Source organism: Ziziphus jujuba, chromosome 1 (genome assembly GCF_031755915.1).
Source record: "Ziziphus jujuba cultivar Dongzao chromosome 1, ASM3175591v1".
NCBI classification, from domain to species: domain Eukaryota; kingdom Viridiplantae; phylum Streptophyta; class Magnoliopsida; order Rosales; family Rhamnaceae; genus Ziziphus; species Ziziphus jujuba.
Genome location: NC_083379.1, coordinates 13,589,648 through 13,604,799, shown reverse-complemented (window position 1 = coordinate 13,604,799; position 15,152 = coordinate 13,589,648). Strand labels below are relative to the sequence as shown.

Sequence of the window (15,152 nt, the reverse complement as noted above, 5' to 3'; positions counted from 1 at the left end):
TTCTATCATAAAATTCTTTTTAAGATGTTCATTCACATCCCAGGTTCACATAATTTAGGATGTGACGGTTTTGGTATCAAGGCAAGATTATAAGATTCTGTAGATATTTAGATAGAGTCATGGGGACAAGTTACTCTTTTTCTTAATAAGTTATTGAACATTAACTTGTCCATATAAACCATGCTTAAATGGAGATCTTAGTACTAAAAAAAAAAAAAAAATGGAGAAGAAAAGCAAAGTTGGATTTAGATGGAAAGACATAGAAGATGGATAGAATGATTTAAATGATAAGAAATGAATAGTGTGAGAGTCTAAAAGAGATTTATGTCAAAGTTAAACAATCCAATAAAAGATAATCACGGTTGTAATTGTTTTTAGAAAATTATAATAGCATTTAAAGATATTAATTCTTTTTGGTGAATCATTTAAAGATATTAATTTCCATTTAAAGAAACATCTAAAATAATACAAGGGTATCCTATTTTTATTTTTACTTAGTTATCTAATATTTCAATTTTTTAAATTATTTTAAATATTTTAAAATATTAAAAAACATTAATATTCCTTAAAATATTGGACCTTATGCCATTGCACACCAAGTCCATGGTTCAAAGCCAGCCTTGATTTAATGTCAAATCCTTAAGACTTCTGTTTTTTGTCTTACGATAGGGTATTTGTGCATATCTTTTGTGTATATATGGTCTATTTTACAGTATGCCTCATCGTGGTAGAACATTAACAATCTTGAACATGCTTCTGATGCTAATCAAGAGAATATGCACCAGCACCTCGAGGAAATGACCCTGCAACTATGCTTCAAAACTTAAGGCAGGCCAATGATTAATGCAGATGAACAGCCGTATGTGGCAATAATGGTAATCATAATGTAGTGGAATAATTTTGAAAATTACAACCATCATCTTTTGAGGGATCAATTGATCCACTAGCTACTGAAGATTGGACTTGAGAATTGAAAAAGGTTTTTCAGATTAATGGAGTGCATTGATGCACAAAAAATGACTTGTGCAATTTACATGCTTAAGATGAGTGCCATTCATTGGTTGGAAATGACTAGTAGGGCATGAGATGTGGAAAATAATCCAATCACTTGAGAAAGATTTAAGGAATTATTCTTTGATAAGTATTTCCCACAAACTTGGCGAGATAATAAGAATGCATAATTTATCGAGCTGAAGCATTGTGAGATCCCACATCGGTTGGAAAGGGAACGAAGCATGCCTTAAAAGAGGGTATGGATATCTTTCCCTTGCAACGCGTTTTGACAAAACTATACGGGCTGGGCCCAAAGTGGACAATATCGCATGCGGGTGGATTGGGCTGTTACAGATGGTATCAAAGCCAGTACCTGGATCAGTGTGCCAGCGAAGATGCTAGGCCCCAAGGGGGGAGGATTGTGAGATCCCACATCGGTTGGAAAGGAGAACGAAGCATGCCTTAAAAGAGGGTGTGGATACCTTTCCTTTGCGACGTGTTTTAACAAAACCGTGCGGGCTGGGCCCAAAGCGGACAATATCGCATGCGGGTGGACTGGGCTATTACAAGCATGGTACAATAACTTCAGAGGAACTTTCTAAATATGCACCCAGCCTTATGAACACTAAAGAGAACAAAGCTGAGAAGTTTGAGAGAGTCCTCAAGGATGAGTTGAGAAGGTCAATTGGTCAATTTTTGCTACACCTACGAACATATAATGAGCTACTTAAGAAAGCTCAAATACTAGAGAATGATGTTAAGATTACTGCTAAAGTTGAACATTAAAAATAATAATAATAAAAAAAAAAAAAGAGAGTCCATCCTTTAAAAGAACTAGAGATAAAAATAACCATCAAAGTTTTTGCAGAAAAATGGGGAACAAAAAGGACAAGGAATGAAGATGATAAAAAGTTCACCTTTCATGAATGTGAGACTTGTGGTGAAAGACATAATGATATATGTTATAGGAAAACTAGTGCATGTTTTGATTGTAGGAAAGTAGAACATTTAATAAGGAATTATCCTAAATCAAGAATTCATGTACAAGAACTTGACAAGCATATTGATAAGTGAGATTTTTACTCATTATTTGACTCTTAATGATTGATTAATGACTTAAAAACTCAAGCTTCATTTAATGTTTAATGCTTTTATTTATTTTATTTTTTTTAAAGGTAAGCTTTAGATTGGAGTTAATTATGTGTTACTGAGAAAAAGACCTAATATGGAGCAATTTTGGCAAACATGAAATGCTCCATGCTAAAATGGAGTAAACCCAAGGTCCACGCCATTTTACCATGCCAAAACCAACCTTCACGCCTTTTTTCCTTGCTCTATGTCAAAATAAAGTAAACCCAAGGTCCATGCCATGCTCTATGTCATTTTTCCCATGCTAAAGCAAGCTCCATGCTCTTTCCTCATTGCTTCACACTAAAATGGAGTAGACCCAAGGTACACGCTAAAATAGGGTGAACCCTTATAGCTCCATGCCAAAGACAAGCTTCGCCCTTATTTTTCACAAATGCAGTAGAGTTGCCTCACTCCCACATACTCGTTATGCTTCACGTCAACTTCAAGGCTAGCACTAGAACTCATCACTTCACAGTGAACATGGCGTCAGGCTACGCCAAGTTGGCTTATAGCCCTTAAAGCTCCATGACGCCCTCATTTTCACTCTTCATTATTTTTCCTTTCTCTCACATGAGCATAAAAAAAATGAGGATGAGATGTTAAATGGGAAGAGATTTTAATTAAACTGGAGGGTGGATTTTCCATTTTTAGTAGGGTTTAAGAAAGGAAGGAGCTAATTTTTGGAGGAATGAGAAGAAAGGAGGCACAAACATCAAGGAAGATTTTAGAGAGAGAAGAAAAATAACTAGAGAGAAAGCTTGGATTGAAGGAGATTGAAGCCTTTCAAGATATTAAAGCATCAAGATATTTCATCTAATTAGTTTTTTCTCTTCTATCTTTTATTCTCTAAGTTGTATTGGGTTTATTGAAGATTATATCTTCTTTTATAGATTTTTATTTAATTTTGGTTATGGTTATTACTATGAACATATGTAGCTAAATTTATATATACCTTTTGATGGAACCTCTACTTTGATTATATTTGATTAATGGGTTGATTTTTATTTTGCTTTTATCCAATTTTTTTGTGTGAATCTTGTGTTTATTATTTAATATAATCTTGCATTAGGGAATTTACTTAGGTGTTGGGTCGATTTACTATTTTACATTTGAAAAAGTTTGATTTAGTAAATTGGTCACTAGATTTACACAACCTAAGTCTTTATTGATATTGGAAAGTTTGATTAAGAATTGAATAGTCACAAAAGAGAAGGATTAGGGCATGAAAACTTAGGAATTTTAGGAAGAAATTTCTAATTTTCATTAGAAACTTATAGATTCTAATTTCAATTTGGAAAAAAAGATCAGATTAAATTGAAAACTTTCTAGGCTACAAATTCGATAAAATTTGATATTTTATTAACATACTGAGTCAAATATAGGGAAGGTAGAGAATACATCAAAATCTTACACTTCTAAGTTCATTATAATTCCATTTTAAGTGTTTGAATTGTATGTTTGTGACTTGAATTTCTTTTCTCTCATTATTTATTTGGGTTTAGTTTACAATTCCATTGTTTAATATTTTGTCTTGTTTTTAATTCAATTGTCTCATATTCATTATGTGTTTAGATAAAAACAATTAATCAAAATTTTGATAATTAGTTAAATATTAAAATCAATTTTTGTAAGAACGTTACTCTCTCATCACTTTATTACTTGATACGATCCGTATACTTGCGAAAAAATCGATCATCACATATCTATAGATGCATATATGCCACTTCAAGAAATAAGAGAAAATTCTAAAGATCAAGATTAATTAAATTTAGAGCATGAAATTTCTTTGAAAGAGGGGAGTATTCTAATGCAAGGGCTTTTTTTTTTTTTTTTAAATATATATATATATATATTAATATTTTGTATTTTATGTGCTGTTTATATACAGGAAATCATAGAAATCATATATTAGTTTTTTGTTTATTTAGGAAACTATTTATATATGTTTAGAATTTTATTTTTTGGGGGAAAATTATATGTTTAGAATTGAAATAGAAACTTTAGCCATAAGATTTAACGTATGTAAGTTTCTCTTCTCTTCTTAACAGCAGTAAAGAATTTTCAGAATTTTATTTTTGAGATCTTTCGTTAATGGTTTAGATTAATTTAGTTTTTCCTTTAACATTGGAGGCTTTCATTGATTTTTGGGTGTCTTGGAGCATAAAGAAGAAGATTTAGAAAATTTAAGAGATTTTCAAGATTGGAATTTTAATGTTTATGTGTTTATTGGATTTTTTTATAATTTTTTTAGGTTATGAGTTGAGTTTCTAAAGATTAAATTGAAGTACTTCAATCATTCAATAACGTAATTCAATAATAAAACTACTGAAAATATATTTATTTTCAGATCCAAGGTGAAAATCCTTAAATGAAAATCTTATCTCTCCATTATGTAATTAAAAAAAAAAAAATTACCGATACAGTTACCAAAAACTTTTCTAAATAAATTTTTACCAAATAATACAATAATTGATCCGACAATAGTCTTTTTTTTTCTTTTTTTTTTTAATTTTTTGGATTGGGAGAATGTTAATTATCAAAATATTTTGTTTCGAGGAATATAATTATTGCAAATGGGCCCATAAAAAATTAGTCCTCCGAAACATGTGGCCCAACTTCACTTTGCATTCAAATTGGCCTGACCCACTATGCAACCTAACCTAATAAACGTACAATCACGTTGGAATTATAAAAATATTTATTAAATTTATTTATCAAATAAGTTAACAGTATTCAATTGGTTTTTATATTAAAAAAAAAAATTAAACATTATATTATTTTATTTTTCACTTATTTTATTTATATTTTTTTGGTTACATTTTAATTTTTAAAACTGCTTTTAGTATATTTTTTAACAGTTTTGAGTCAGTATCACATTTCTCGAACATGATTACACAATTAAACAACCCGACAAGACTTCTATATGCTATATTAAGTGTATTGCACCATTTATACTTCAAAAATGTTAAAAATTAAATCAAAAAATAATTTTAAAAATTAAAATGTAATGGAAACTGAAATTTAAGGATCAAAAGTGCCATAAAAAATTTAAAAATCAAACTGCAAATAAAATCTAGATAAAGACTAATGGAAATAATAGTCCTATAAGAAAACAAAAAGAAAAAAAGTATTGCAGGATTAAGCAAAACATGAAAAAGCTTAGGGTCCAACAATACGTGGATAAGATTACTGTGAAAAAAGTAGAATGTTGCAGAGTTTAAGATTACTGTTTGTGTAGGATGAACTCAAAAGGCTTTGGCACATACTAATTTATCAATATAGGATGTACCTTTCGGGTTGAAGGAGGAAGCAGTGTTTCAATTCATAAAAAAATTTAAAATTTAAAATTTTAAAAAAAAAAAAAAAAAAAAAAAGGAAGAAGAAGAAGAAGAAGAAGAAGAAGAAGAAAAGATAGAAAAAAAGAAAGAAAAAAAGAATATTTTAACAAAAATATTTAAGAATTAAATAAAAATAAATAATATGTATGTATAAATATGTAGCGTAGCATAGAGACGTTGATGACCCACGTGCAAAAGGCCACCTGCTAAATCTGGCAAGAATATTAAGAGGGTATTGTGATTGATGAAATCTCAAAGAGTAGACAAAAAAGAAATGAAATGACTCATTGGATTTGACAACATTGACAAGATTTAACATTGCAGATTGCTTCCGACTTCCCCCCTTCCCTACCCTAAAGCCAAAAACATCGATCCAGAGGTAAAAAGGCAAGCGTCCAAAATCTTTTATCTTTCACAGGCTATCTGTTGCTATGTTCTTAATTATTGTTGTTCTTTTTTAGGTTCTACTTTTCTATTTTTGTTTGCTTATTGTGGATATGCCACTCTTGGCAAGCATTCATGTTAAGTGTTTCTACGTTCTTCTTAAGAAATGGAAAGTGATTATTGTTAGTTATTACTTTGCAAATGTTTGTTTTTTACAACAAAATCTTATATATATATATATATATATATATATAGATTATGAAAACAATTAGGTTCTTCCTTCGGGATAATTAAAATATTAATCAATTAATATTTTAAACATATAATCTTTATTATTATTGTTATTAATATTATTATGATTATTATCATACAGTTTTGTTATAAAAAAATATTAAATTTATTTTATAAGATAAGAATTTAATGTAAAATATTGTTTCAGAAATATCAATTTTATGTTAAAACGAACATTTCTTTATGAAACATATATGTATAGTAAACTTGTCTATTTTATACAAAATTGATCATGCTAAAATAATATTCAAAATTAAATTCTCACTACAAAATAAATTTGGTATTTTTTATAACAAAACCATATTATTATGATGTTGTTACAACATTTTATTTATTATTATTATTTTTTAGATCTTGGTGGGTGAAAATCAGGCTTGGCTTTCCTACTTTATAAATAGGGATTTTACTAGGATAAATTTGATGGTTATTATTATGTTCTTCTTGTTCTTATATATATTCAGGTTGAAAGTTTTGAATTCAGACTGTTGTCCCAAAAAGTCATGACGTCTAGTTAGTGCATATATTAATGCTAGAAAGTAAAATACTAAATTGCAATAAATATGTTTGCCAAATCTTATTTAAGGGGTCTAATGTACTAATTTTGTTTTTCTAAAATATTGTCACTATCATTTTTCAAGATCAGTTGATGCAATTAATTTGGTAAATATTTATTTAAATATTTTCTTAATATTATATTTTGGTTACAACAAAGATTTTGCAATCAAATGTTATAATTTTGTAACTTTTTGTATTTAGAAAGATGTATATATTTATAAAAATTTGTTATAAAACATAATTATGTGTATGATATCAAATGTGTGCACGAATAATTACAAGTATTTGTTATGATTTACATATAACCGAATAGCAAATTACATGCAATTTGGTATATGCATGCATTTGATACCATATGCATGCACACATTTTATGATAAAACTTGTATTATAATATATATATATATACATATATAATTTTGCTATAATAGAAATTTGTCCAATACCATACTAAAGGCATCTAACTTTAAATAATTTGTTATCTGATAAAAGACTTTAATGATAATAAATTATCTTACATGTAAAAATGTTAAAATGCTTATATTATGATTGAGAATATACACCCACTATAATGAATATAAATATATAGTTTAAAGTGATAAAAGTGGAATAAGTAATACAAATTCAATATGCATGCCTTTAAAAAAAAAAAATACATTATCCATGTTTCAAGCATGAATTAAAGGATCAAAGAATAAAAAAATATTATAAATGATAAAAACGAAAAAGAATAAAGGATGTAACATTAGTTGCCATATTCATTTCTTTGAGAGAGGATCTATAACCTATTTTCATGGTTTATATTGGGCCACAATTGTGACTTGGTATAAGAGCGACCTACTATATGGCTTTATAAATAAACAAATAACATATTTCTACACGGAAAAAACTATGAATCTTCGCGCAAGTCAGCAAATTAATCTATCCTTCGTATGAATATTAAAAGATGACTTTAGATTTTTCATCCCCTTTTTCTATTTTCATCTTTATCTATGGTTGATATAATATAATATAATCATTTGATAACATCAACAAAGAAATACTTTTATCATAATTATTGATTGGTTAGAAATGAAATTATTAATTGGATCAGTAATATAGACAGAAAAATAAAAACAAAAGATCTTCATCTTATATCTTATATAAATATAAAGGAGCAATCCAAATGATATGTGATAACTCACCCCAAATCCTGGGTTGATCAGCCTTGGTAAAATATAAAAGAAAAATAAGGTGCTTTCTTTTTAGTTTTAATGATCTAAACATTAATTCTTGGTGTATTTGCTTTTGATTTTATCAATAAATATTTCTTCTCTTCTTGCATTAACGTAGTCCTAAATGTTTACATGTCTTTTTCTTCTTCTTTTTTTTTTCTTTTTTTTTTTCCCCCTCATAACGGAAAAAGATCTCGGAGGTAGAAAGATTTGAATTTGATGAGATCTTGGCTATATATTTGGCTTAATTTGTTTGGAACTTCTTGTTCTCTAATCTTAACCATCTATTCCTTTACCATTTGATTTAATATGCCCAACGCTGATGACTCATCATGCAATCTAATTTATGCCTAGAGTTAGATCTAATGATTCTTGTATACTCGTCTTCGTAGCCCTTGATCACTCTACCACTTAATCAAATGTCTAATACTTGCACATTGTCATACTCAATGTATTTTAAAGATTGCACCTATTATACTAATTTTCATGTTAGAGGTGCTTTGAACACTGAATTGTCATTTGAAAAAATAATTATTTTGCAATTAGACTATTTCTTTTAGCCACTAGATTAACCACTAAATTGTCCTTACAAAACTAATTGTTATTAAAAAAATAAATAAATAAAGAAAAGAAAATCAGCAATAAAAATGAAAATGATCAGTAAATAAAAGTTGATGGGCTGGCAATATTGTTGAATTAGTGGACAAATTGTTGAGATTATTGGTGAAAAGCATGTGATATGTGGGGGTAGCGTGAATTCATGGGAAAATAACATTGGGCCATACATTGAACGTAGAAGTAGTGGGAATAGGAGGTAGTAGCGCATAATTAAGGCAGTGACTTCGTAAAGTTTCTTTTATTTTATTTTTTTTTTTGGCTTTTGCAGCACCGGAATTAGGTCACCAAGAGGTTTTCCAAACCAGTCACCTCAATTCCTAATTATTAACTTCATTGCCCCATATGGTCAAGTAGCTATTAGCAGCTAGTCCACTGTTCATGTCTTTCAGGACTACGAATTATGACTTCAACTTCTCCAATCCCCACAAGCAAAAGCAAAAGCTAAGAAAGAAACAAACAAACAAAATAAAGAAAGAGAAAGTGTAGAGAGAGAGAGAGAGAGAGAGAGAGAGAGAGAGAAAGCAGGGGAAAAAAAGAAGAAAAGTATACAAGACATGACGTTGTGAAGTGATATTCAAACTGTCATCACTCTCCCGACGTGGGATTTCTTTGCATGGGTCCCTCCTTTGTCTCCTTCCTTCGTTCACTCATCCTCTTCATCGATCCCCTTATAACTCCCTCCTCCATTTTCTCCATTTCTCCTCTTTCTCTATCTCTCTCTCTCTCTCTCTCTCTTTGCACCTTATATCAAACAACAAATTATGAAACTTTCAACTTATTATTATTAGAACCCAGTGTTTTAATTAGCACTCGATCGGAGAAGCGAAGTAGGTACTAGCTATATATAGTTAATTACCTTATCAAAATCATTAAAAATTTTACCAACAACAACCAACCAACCACCCATGTCAGCAGTCATTGCAGCAGCTGCAGCCGTAGCAGCCGGGAACTGTAGCTCCACCGGATCCAGTTCCGACAACCAATATCACCAAGCTTACAACAACAACAGCGGCAAATTATGTATCTCACCAATTCCGTCTGCGGTGGCCGCGGCGGCGGCTGCAGCTGCAGCAGCACCGCAGCAGCTTAGCCGCTACGAGTCTCAGAAAAGGCGAGACTGGAATACTTTCGGACAGTACCTCAAGAACCATCGCCCGCCGTTGGCGCTATCCCGGTGCAGCGGAGCTCACGTGCTGGAATTCCTCCGGTACCTTGACCAGTTCGGGAAGACAAAAGTTCACACCGACACGTGTCCCTTCTACGGCCACCCGCATCCCCCGGCGCCTTGCCCTTGCCCTCTCCGGCAGGCTTGGGGCAGCCTTGACGCGCTAATCGGCCGGCTTCGGGCAGCTTTTGAGGAGAACGGAGGGCAGCCGGAGACGAACCCGTTTGGTGCACGCGCCGTGAGGCTGTACCTGAGGGAAGTAAGGGATTCGCAGGCCAAAGCAAGGGGAATAGCTTATGAGAAGAAGAAGAGGAAGAAGCCGACTACACAACAGCAGCAGCAGCAGCAGCAGTTACCGTCTTCATCATCATCATCGTCGTCATCAAGTTTGAGATCAGATTATGGAGGTATTGGAGGTGTTGTTGCTTCTGAAACCAATGGTAGTTTGCTTGGAAGGGCTCCTTCATCATCATCAACTGGTAGGGGCTCTATGAATATTCCTCTACCGGTACTAAACTAGGCCTTGGCTAAGCAATGTTCTTTTATATATTTTGGGCAAGCTCAATTTGGTGTAATATTGTTGTTAGGGTTTCTTTTTTTTCTTTTTGTGTGTGTGTGTGTGTGTGTGTGTGTTTATAATGGTGTATGTTTGAGCAGTCTGTGTAGCTCTACAATTGTATTGCACTTTTGGGTTTTTCAGGAAAAAAAAAAAAGGAATTGGACTTTTGGTTGTATGTATATGTTTATGAACCGCTTTTTATGTTTCCTCTTGTTGATGATGTTTTGAGGCAATTAAATGTTGCATTTCTTCCTTAATTAACTCTTTTCCTTTGTCAAAAGTTTGTTTTAATATATAATATATACTGATTTAGGCATCAAGATTCTAGGGTTTATATCTTTTAGCTATTAGCAATATTAGTAAGGTGTAAAGGGTCAGTTTAATTTCTTGGTTTTTCTTGCTTTTTTTGCTGGGATAAACTTTACATCGATTTTCGCATATGAAACTGTTTAGTGTTTTGAACCCATTATATGTTTCAAATAGTAGATAAATCCAACATAGACCTTAAAAAAGGTGCTTAGTTTTTCTCTGAGTACTTGAGCTTTGGGTTTGGTTTCCTCTCATGGCCTGATTTGTCATATTCAAAAAGGATTGGTGTCATATTTTGTGTGTCTCTATAAGTTTAATTTCATTTGACACATAATTTATGTAACACAAATTATTGAATCTGTTTTACTTATCAATTTTAAGAACGGATTTAACATATATGTAAAATGATAAACAAATAAACAGTTTCCAAAAAAGAAGACGAAGAAGAGGGGGAAAAAAAAAAGGAAAAAGAGTCCAACATCTAAATTTATAAACCAACCTCCATGTTCTAATAATACTCATATTGGAGGTTGGTTTACATAATTAATCCAAACATTAATAAATAATATGATGTAGGTTTTTTCTTTTTGTTTTTGTTTTTGGAGAAGGATAGGGAGAAATATTTCCAATCCACATCTTCATAATATGCATGCATTGTGGATTCTATCGTTAAAAAAAAAAAAAAACCTTTATAAAAATAGAAGTTGTTGTACATTAGTCTGTTTCAAATGAGGAAAAGTTAGATATTCAGTTGCGTTAGACCATGATGTAGGTATTTTTTAGTATTATAACTATGTCAAACCTAGTCAAAAACATCTATTTACATGAAATAAATTTGGTAACTAATTAATTAGCTGAAAACTCGTCTTCCTTCCATTGTCTTTTTGGTGATCAACCTTTTTGAACATTTTCCTGAGCTTCTCATTGTGAATATGATTAGCTAGATTACCAGACGATCAAAGACTTAGCGTATAGCCTAATACTTTCTTCTATTTTGTCAACTAATTTTAAGTTGTCATTTTTCAAATTTCGGGGGTATAACTGCATAAAGGAAAATCTTAGCCCACCTCAGAATATATATATATATTTTTTGTTAATAAATATATCATTCAATATATGGTTAGTTGTACTTTGGTATATTTGATTTATAAAATTTTGTGATTTATGTCCTTAACTTTTAAAAATTTTCAATTTAGTCAAACAAATTAATAACAAAATTGTCCAAAAACTTTTGATAGAGTTTATGTGGAAAAATAATAGTGTTGATCAAGGAAAAGAAAATAACTTTATGATTAAAACTGTTTCCAATTTATTTGGCCGAATTGGAAATTAATTTGCGTCATATTAAAAAATTAGGAATTTAAATTGCATAATTTTAAAGTTAAAAGTATTAAGTACAATGAACCCGTGATAATATACTAAGCAATACCTAAAGTAGTGCCTTTTGCACAAATATTAGTAATTATTCAACTTGTGACAATTTTGGATGAAATGATGGCAATTAAAATTAGGTTTTTCTTGCAGCCAGGTGTATATGCAAATTTGGTTCCGTCTGCTGCCAATTTTAATGTAATGGATTTGTATTGTAACGGAAAGTGACTAACAATATAAGGTATCAATAATTTGTTTCAAAGCATACGAATCCGATTGAAATGGCATCAAACTTTATAAGTAGGGTGTGGATAGTGTATTAACTCTTATATTTATTAGCTTTGACCAAAATTTTAAAACACCATATTATTAGTAATAATATGATTAAAAATTTTTTTGTAACAAACATTTAAAGACATAATTTAAATTTAAAAATATAATATTTATCATGATTAGATATCATTAAAATAATCTAATAATTGACCCTATAGAAAAGATCTCGATATTATAGCATTTATTGTAAAATCAAGTCTCATATAAAGGGTAGTACTCTAGCTATTAAGTTAACCTTTTCAAAATAATACCATGATGAAACATTTAGACTATCAAGTATCAAAAAGTGAATTACCATAGACTTCTTATAGAGCCAACCTTAACCTTTAATCATAATCAAATAGCTAACCCTACCGTAGACTAGGAGACTATCAAATAGTGTATTACAATAACTTTTATTTTTTCCCCTATCTTTTATATATATAATATAATTTAATCATGAGATACTCTTTCCTTGTTGTTGTTGATCGTTTAAGGGATAAGATATAAGGGCTGTCACTTATAGTGAGACATTTTTCTTCGTCCACATATTTTCTTTAGGGAGACCAAAACCTCACTTTCTAATCGTGGTCAAGTAGTAGTGGTTGAGAGAGGTTTAAAGTTATAAATATGCTTTTGTTAAGCCACATTTTCTCCCTCCCTACAATTCATTCTCCAACTTTAATCATGACTCTAGTGGTGTATTTTTTTACCACTATATTATTCCATTCCATATCTCTTTAATTTCTTTTTCCTGCACAAATTGCATTCCACCACGCTCTCATCATGCATATAAAAGTTTGCAGCACAGCCAAAAGAAAGTCCACCAAACGGAGGCTTTTTTTGTTTTTGTTCGGAAAGAACAGAAGATTTTGGAAATTCCAAAAACCACCCACTACATGGTGGTTTTTTTTTTTTTTCCTAAAAGGATGGGATTCATAGAAACCAAAAGAAACAAGCCAATACAACACAGCCTAGAGTCGGGAGGCTTCATACGGTATACTCTTTAGAGTCAATCAAAATAAAAAAAATAGCGCCAATCAATTTGGATCTATAGGCCTATATATCTCTTGATTTGCCACCATTGACAAGTTAAGTGGGCTAAATTATTCATACATCTAGGGGTCCAAAAGTCACTAAAATTAAAAAAATTATCCAAAATTTCTTTACCAACAAGCTCTGCAGCCCAGTGCAAAGTGCTGGTGTCATTCTTCTTTAACGCATTGATAGCTGATAGAGCATCTAATTCCACCTGCACATTACTCGACATAAAATGCTTGGCCAACTGTAAAGCTTTTAGAATAGCTTCTAATTCAACTTCTGGAATAGTTGCTTCCGATTTGTAGGCATGGATAGGAGCACCTTTCCTTTATCATCTCTCGCAATCACTGCTAGATGACTCCTATTTGTAAGCGAATGTGTCTTATATTATTACAAAGTTAACATTGGACTTTAATACATCTAGGTCATCTGAGAGATTAAAAGATTGGCATATCCCTCATATTATTATTATTATTTAAAAGTTTTTAGCACCCATGCCCTTTTAATAGTTGGATTTTGCAAGTTGGTGACCAGGATTTTTTTTTTTTTTTTGGCATTTTGCTCCTGTACTTCAGTTATTAATGCACTGTTGGCTTTTAAATTATTTTGTAATCTAATTTTTAGCATTTTTAAGCGTGGAGTGAGTTTGCTACAATAAGACGATAATAAAATTACAAAATTAGATAATCCTATAAAACCTTGTATGTTATATCAAGTGCACCGCATTTGCACTCCTCAAAATTGCTGAACCATAAATAAAAAATAGTTTAAGAACTAAAATTAAAGGCTAAAATGCCATTAAAAAAAGAAGTTCAAAGCCAACGTATAACTATAAAATAATTAATTAAGAGTGCTGTAAATAACTATAAAATAATTAATTAAGAGTGCTATAACTTTATTTTTTTAGCACCCATGCCATTTTAATAGTCGGCTTTTGCAAGTTTGTGATCAGGATTTTTTTTTTTTTTTTTGGGGCATTTTGCTCCTTTACTTCAGTTATTAATGCAGTGTTGGCTTTTAAATTATTTTTTAATATAATTTTTAGCATTTTTAAGCATGCAGTAAGTTTACTACAATAAGAAGATAACCAAATTACAAAATTAGATAATCCTATAAAACCTTGTATGTTATATCAATTGCACCGCATTTGCACTCCTCAAAATTGCTAAAATGTAAATAAAAAATAGTTCAAAAACTAAAATTAAGGGCTAAAATGCCATCAAAAAGAAGAAGTTCAAAGCCAAAGTATAACTATAAAATAATTAATTAAGAGTGCTATTACTTTATTTTTTTTAGATTAATTACATTTCTGTATCTTTTAACTTTAAAATATTACAATTTAAGCTTTTGATTTTAAACCCACCTGATTAAGCCTCTTATGTTCCACTTAAACCCCTTTTTTTTTTAAAAAAAAAAAAAAAAAGGTTTGTTTTCAACCATTATTTGTTTGTATTTGGATCATATCATGCTTGTAATGAGCTTATGTCATGTTTAGCACTTTCCACCTAAGAATTTATTTGGAAGTAATATAATTAAAAGGTTAATTACACTTTATTATCTTATATTTTAGAAAAGTTGTATTTTCAATCTTCAAATTTGAAATGTTTCAATTTTAACACTTAAATTTTAATTTATTATATTTTAGTCCAATTAAATTTTTAACTATTAGTGATTAATATTTCTGTCATATTTAATCAATATTAATATACAATTTGTTGCACATTAGGTTTTTTAATTTTGTTTTGTAGCAATTTAGACCTTTTATTGTCAAAAAAAATTGTGTTTTAATACCTTGAATCATTAACAATTGTTTGTCAAAAAACTAATTGAATTCAAATAAAACAAATTACAACTTGTTTTAAATCTGAAGAC

At 30.3% G+C, this 15,152-nt stretch overlaps 1 protein-coding gene across 1 annotated transcript; it reads left to right on the top strand.

Moving 5' to 3' along the window:
* Window positions 1-9,084: 9,084 nt before the first annotated feature.
* On the top strand, window positions 9,085-10,453 carry LOC107433858 (protein LIGHT-DEPENDENT SHORT HYPOCOTYLS 4). The gene has a single exon (XM_016045228.4). The coding sequence runs from the start codon at window positions 9,429-9,431 to the stop codon at window positions 10,206-10,208; it is 780 nt and encodes a 259-aa protein (XP_015900714.1). The 5' UTR covers window positions 9,085-9,428; the 3' UTR covers window positions 10,209-10,453.
* The last annotated feature ends 4,699 nt before the right edge of the window (window positions 10,454-15,152 follow it).